Source organism: Salvelinus sp. IW2-2015, linkage group LG13 (assembly GCF_002910315.2).
Source record: "Salvelinus sp. IW2-2015 linkage group LG13, ASM291031v2, whole genome shotgun sequence".
Lineage (NCBI taxonomy): Eukaryota > Metazoa > Chordata > Actinopteri > Salmoniformes > Salmonidae > Salvelinus > Salvelinus sp. IW2-2015.
This window is the reverse complement of record NC_036853.1, coordinates 23,625,070-23,631,954: the sequence shown is the minus strand read 5'-3', so window position 1 is coordinate 23,631,954 and position 6,885 is coordinate 23,625,070. Positions and strand designations below refer to the sequence as shown.

Below are 6,885 nucleotides of genomic sequence, written 5' to 3'. Positions count from 1 at the left end.
CTTATTTTCCACCATAATTTGCAAATAAATTAATTTAAAATCCTACAATGTGATTTTCTGGAATTTTTTTTCTCACTTTGTCTGTCATAGTTGAAGTGTACCTATGATGAAAATTACAGGCCTCTCTCATCTTTTTAAGTGGGAGAACTTGCACAATTGGTGGCTGACTAAATACTTTTTTGCCCCACTGTAGGTGCTCCTTTTGTCCAGGTGGGAAAGGGCATTGTGGAGTGCAATAGAGATTGCATCATCTGTGGATCTGTTGGGGTGGTATGCAAATTGGAGTGGGTATAGCGTTTCTGGGATGATGATGTTGATGTGAGCCATGACCAGCCCTTTCAAAGCATTTCATGGCTACAGATGTGAGTGCTACTGGTCGGTAGTCATTTAGGCAGGTTACCTTATTGTTCTTGGGCACAGGGACTATGGTGGTCTGCTTGAAACATGTTAGTATTACAGACTCAGACAGGGAGAGGGTGAAAATGTCGGTGAAGACACTTGCTAGTTGGTCAGCGCATGCGCGGAGTTCACGTCCTGGTAATCTGTCTGGCCCTGTTGACCTGTTAAAAGGTCTTACTCACATCGGCTGCGGAGAGCGTAATCACACAYTAATCCGGAACAGCTGATTCTCTCATGCATGTTTCAGTGTTACTTGCCTCGAAGCGAGCATAGAAGTTATTTAGCTCGAATGGTAGGCTTGTGTCACTGGGCAGCTCTCGGCTGTGCTTCTCTTTGTAGTCTGTAACACTAGAGCCGGTGTAGTTCGATTCGATCTTAGTCCTGTATTGACGTTTTGCCTGTTTGATGATTCATCGGAGGGCATAGCGGGATTTCTTATTAGCTTCAGGGTTAGAGTCCCGCTCCTTGAATATGGCAGCTCTACCCTTTAGCTCACTGCGAATGTTGCCTGTAATCCATGGCTCCTGGTTGGAGTATGCACATACAGTCACTGTGTGTCGACGTCGTCGATGCACTTATTMATAAAGCCAGTGACTGTTCGTCCAGTACGAGGTGAGTAATCGCTGTCCTGATGTCCAGAAGCTCTTTTCGGGCATAAGAGACGGTGGCAGAAACATTATGTACAAAATAAGTTACAAATAACGCAAAAAAACACGCACAATTGGTTGGGAACCCGTAAAACAGCAGCCATCTCTTCCGGCGCCATCCTGGTTTCATAATGGTTGTGTCTTCATCACACTGTAATTAACGAGGCTGTCTCCATCACAGACAGTTAATTGAGGGGGAGACCTGCGGGGAATACCCATTAGAGACCAGAGGCCTGGACCAAGGGGAGACTGCCGTGTGTGTGTGTGTGTGTGTGTGTGTGTGTGTGTGTGTGTGTGTGTGTTGTGTCTGTGTGTGTGTGTGTGTGTGTGTGTGTGTGATATCCCTCCCATCAATTGCCAGTTGCCACTCTCTCTGCCAATTTCAGACACAGTGCGCTGGCATGGGCCAAGAGGTAAAACTTTGGGCATCCATCACTCACCCAGGAGACTGCGTGATGGATGCACTTGCACATCTATCACTCCAGTATTAATGCTAAATTGTAATTATTTCGCCTCTATGGCCTATTTATTGCCTACCTCCCTACTCTTCTACATTTGCACACACTGTACATAGATTTTTCGATTTTTCTTTACTATTGTGTTATTGACTACGTTTGTTTATGTATAACTCTGTGTTGTTGTTTTTGTCGCGCTGCATTGCTTTATCTTGGCCAGGTCGCAGTTGTAAATGAGAACTTGTTCTCAACTGGCCTACCTAGTTAAATAAAGGTGAAATAAAAAAATTAAAAGACTGAGCCAGCGATTGGCTAACACAGATTCTATTTGACCCCATGCAAATACTCATCAATCTGTTTAAGTTCCAAATCAATGATGTGAGCCTACATGACTTATTTATTCATCCTCAAAGACTCATAGAACACTAGAAGAGGGTGAGGGCTGAGAAAAATCCTCCAAATGTAATGCATTTTCCTCAGTTCCCCTTGTTCCCCTTGTTATTGTGCAGAACAGTCACAGTTGCACCCCAGCCCTGTCTGTGTTAATGACTTTCTGGACAACTGTTGAGCCATAATGGCTGTTAATTGACAGGCTGAATTGGAGGGAAACAGAACAAAGGCTCTGCAGTTAGATAGACAGCGAGAGTCATTATGACACTTTAACGTTAAGGTGCTGTTCCAATGCTGGTCCTTTATCTAGGCTAAGGTTTCTAAAAAGGCTAACGATGCTAGCAATGCTAGTGCTGCTCCTGCAATTTAACTGTGTGTGTCTGCGTGCGCTAGGCATTGTATGAATGGAAATGTACTCTCTTTCTCTACTTGGCCTGAAAAGAGAGCTGAGTCATTACTGTCAGGCTACACACACACACAAATCAAATTAAAAATCGAAATGTATTTGTCACATGCACCGAATACAACAGGTGTAGACCATACAGTGAAATGCTTACTTACAAGCCCTTAACCAACAATGCAGTTGAAGAAGAGTTAAGAAAATATTTACCAAATAAACTAAAGTAAAACAATTATAAAAAGTAACACAACAAAATAACAATAACGATGCTATATTCCGGGTGTTACCGGTACAGAGTCAATGTGCGAGGGTACAGGTTAGTCGAGGTCATTTGTACATGTAGGTAGGGGTAAAGTGACTATGCATAGATAATAAACAGCGAGTAGCAGCAGTGTAAAAACAAGGGGGGGAGGGGTCAATGTAAATAGTCTGGGTGGCCATTTGATGAATTGTTCAGCAGTCTTATGGCTTGTGGGTAGAAGCTGTTAAGGAGCCTTTTGTTCCTAGACTTGGCGCTCCGGTACTGCTTGCAAGTGCGGTACCAGAGAGAACAGTCTATGACTTGGGTAACTGGAGTCTTGACCATTTTTTGGGCTTTCCTCTGACACCACCTAGTTTATAAGTCCTGGGTGGCAGGAAGCTTGGCCCCGTACAAACTACTCTCTGTAGCGTCTTACGGTCAGATGCCGAGCAGTTCTCAATGGTGCAGCTGTAGAACTTTTTGAGGATCCCATTCCAAATCTTTTCAGTCTCCTGAGGGGGAAAAGGTGTTGTCGTGCCCTCTTCGTGGCTTTCTTGGTGTGTTTGGACCATAATAGTTTGTTGGTGATGTGGACACCAAGGAACTTGAAAATCTCAACCCGCTCCACTACAGCCCCGCCAATGTTAATGGGGGCCTGTTCGGCTGCCTTTTACTGTATTCCACGATCATCTCCTTTGTCTTGCTCACATTGAGGGACAGGTTGTTTTCCTGGCACCACAGTGCCAGGTCTCTGACCTCCTCCCCATAGGCTGTCTCGTCGTTGTCGGTAATCAGGCCTACCGCTGTTGTGTCATCAGCAAACTTAATGTTGCAGTCGTGTTTGGCCATGCAGTCGCGGGTGAACAGGGATTACAGGAGGGGGCTAAGCACGCACCCCTGAGAGGCCCCAGTGTTGAGGATCAGCATGGCAGACATGTTGTTGCCTACCCTTACCACCTGGGGGGGCCCGTCAGGAAGTCCAGGATCCAGTTGCAGAGGGAGGTGTTTAGTCCCAGAGTCCTTAGCTTTGTGATGCTTTGTGGGCACTTTGGTGTTGAATGCTGAGCTGTAGTCAATGAACAGCATTCTCACATAGGTGTCCTTTTGTCCAGATGGGAAAGGGCAGTGTGAAGTGCGATTGAGATTGCGTCATCTGTGGATCTGTTGGGGCGGTATGCGAATTGGTGTGGGTCTAGGGTATCCAGAATGATGCTGTTGATGTGTGCAATGACCAGCCTTTCAAAGAACTTCGAGGCTACCAAAGTGAATGCTGCAGAGTGGTAATCATTTAGGAAGGTTACCTTCGCTTCCTTGGGCACAGGGAATATGGTGGTCTGCTTGAAACATGTAGGTATTACAGACTCGGTCAGAGAGGTTGAAAATGTCAGTGAAGACACTTGCAAGTTGCTCTGCGCATGATTTGAGTACATGTCCTGGTAATCCGTCTGGCCCGCGGCATTGTGAATGTTGACGTCTTTATACAGTTGAAGTTGGAAGTTTACATACACTTAGATTGGAGTCATTAAAACTCGTTTTTCAACCACTCTACACATTTCTGGTTAATAAACTATAGTTTTGGCAAGTCGGGTAGGACATCTACTTGGTGCATGACACAAGTCATTTTTCCAACAATTGTTTACAGAGAGATTATTTCACTTATAATTCAATGTATCACAATTCCAGTGGGTCAGAAGTTTACATACACTAAGTTGACTGTGCCTTTAAACAGCTTGGAACATTCCAGAAAATTATGTCATGGCTTTAGAGTTTCTGATAGGCTAATTGACATCATTTGAGTCAATTGGAGGTGTACCTGTGGATGTATTTCAAGGCCTACCTTCAAACTCAGTGCCTCTTTGCTTGACATCATGGGAAAATCTAAAGAAATCAGTCAAGACCTCAGAAAAGAAATTGTAGACCTCCACAAGTCTGATTCATCCTTGGAAGCAATTTCCAAACGCCTGAAGGTACCACATTCATCTGTACAAACAATAGTACGCAAGTATAAACACCATGGGACCACGCAGCCGTCATACTGCTCAGGAAGGAGACGCATTCTATCTGCTAGAGATGAACATGCTTTGGTGCGAAAAGTGCAAATCAATCCCAGAACAACAGCAAAGGACCTTGTGAAGATGCTTGCGGAAACAGGTACAAAGTATCTATGACCACAGTAAAACGAGTCCTATATCGACAAACTGAAAAGCTGCTCAGCTAATTGGGCAGTGTGCACATAGCCTGTCTTCTCTTGAGAGCCAGGTCTGCCTACGGTGGCCCGACTCCATAGCAAGGCTATGCTCACTGAGTCTGTATATAGTCAAAGCTTTCCTTAATTTTGGGTCAGTCACAGTGGTCAGGTTTTCTTCCACTGTGTACTGTCTGTTTAGGGCAAAATAGCGTTCCAGTTTGCTCTGTTTTTTTGGTATATTCTTTCCACTCTGTCAAGTAATTATCTTTTTGTTTTCTCATGATTTGGTTGGGTCTAATTGTGTTGCTGTTGCTGTCCTGGGTCTCTGTGGGTCTGTTTGTGTTTGTGAACAGAGCCCCAGGGCCAGCTTGCTTAGGTGAATCTTCTCTAGGTTAATCTCGCTGTAGGTAATGGCTTTGTTATGGAAAGTTTGGGAATCGCTTCCTTTTAGACGGTAGTAGAATTTAACGTCTCTTTTCTGGATTTTGATAATTAGCTGGTATCTGCCTAATTCTGCTCTGCATGCATTATTTGGTGTTTTACATTTTACGTTCACAGCTTTGTGGAAGTTACCTATGGTGCTGATGTTTAGGCCGAGGTACAGTATGTATAGTTTTTTGTGTGCTATAGGGCAACGGTTTCTAGATGGAATTTGTATTTGTGGTCCTGGCCACTGGACCTTTTTTGGAACACTATTATTTTTGTATTACTAAGATTTACTGTCAAGGCCCAGGTCTGACAGAATCTGTGCAGAATATCTAAGTGCTGCTTGTAGGCCCTCCTTGGTTGGGGACAGAAGCACCAMWTCATCAGCAAACAGTAGATATTTGACTTCAGATTCTGGCAGTGTGAGGCCGGGTGCTGCAGACTGTTCTAGTGCCCTAGCCAATTCGTTGATGTATATGTTCAAGAGAGTGGGGATCGAGCTGCATCCCTGTCTCACCCCACTGACCTGTGGAAATGTATTTCAATGTTTTTTGCCAATTTTGACTGCGCACTTGTTGTTTATGTACATGGATTTTATATTGTCATGTTCTCTCTCTCTGTCTTTCTCTCTCCCAACTCCTCCTCTCTCCAGTCCCAGGCCATGCGTATTGTGCGGACAGTGGGCCAGGCGTTCGAGGTGTGTCACAAACTCAGCTTGCAACACACACACCAGAACGCAGATGGACAGGAGGACGCAGACAGCGACAAGACCTGCAACGAGGAGTCCACACTCTCAGGTGCATACACACAAACACACACACCATCCCACACACACAAACACATTCCTGATTGAGTGTAAGATGCCATTTGAGAGGATAGTGTCACAGATGAGTCAGTCTAATACAGAGACTGTGGCTGTGGAACAGAACAGAATAGTGGTGGGATGACTCTGGCTCCAGTAACTACAGGGCCCTTTCATATGCAGATGAGCCCACAGCATCCATGCGCCACTCTCCTATACACACCAGTGTTAAGTTTGACTCTTTTTTTAGATGGTCTAGTCTTAGTAATTTTGACTAAAATATAATTAAGTCTTAGTCACATTTTTGTCAATTGAATAATGATTTAGTCTAGTTATTGACAAAATGACAAACATTGGGCCATTTTAGTCAAATAAATGCCCTTTCATTTTTTTGTCACATTTTAGTCACATCACATTTATATTGCCTCATTAACATATAGTAAACATAAATCACTGACTTCCATGTGCCCAAACATACTTACCTTGTCCTGCCAACATATTTTTCTGCATAATTAACATTACATACAAAACAAGCAGAGAGAGAGAGAAAGAGAGAAAGAGAGAGAAAGAGAGAGAAAGAGAGAAAGAGAGAAAGAAAGAGACTTTGACTTTTTGTCTTTCTTTATTGAAACATTCTCATTTCATTTAACACTCACCCCCCCTAAAAATAAAAAAACAAAAATATATCCTGTACTGCATACATGTACCATACTCACCTTTCCATCTACCACATGATACAAACCAAACATCACCATACACAAAAACAATACCCTCTCCTACAACCGTATATCCAAAACATCTTCCCCAGCAATACAGACAGCCCCCCCAACACACCATATCTCCTCAAACATCTCCACACATTTGATCAGTTTATAGAACTCAAACTCAACCCTAAGGCGCGCAGAGACCATCCCATTAAACAATAGTAAAGGGTCTG

The 6,885-nt window shown here is 43.8% G+C and overlaps 1 protein-coding gene across 1 annotated transcript in view; it reads left to right on the top strand.

The window, feature by feature from the left end:
• The window catches only part of LOC111972342 (carboxyl-terminal PDZ ligand of neuronal nitric oxide synthase protein-like), a 260,880-nt gene that overhangs the window by 161,710 nt on the left and 92,285 nt on the right, over positions 1–6,885 (top strand). The window contains exon 6 of the mRNA XM_023999365.2: positions 5,799–5,943. Within this exon, the coding sequence (XP_023855133.1) occupies positions 5,799–5,943 (145 nt within the window). The remainder of the gene's footprint in view (positions 1–5,798; positions 5,944–6,885) is intronic.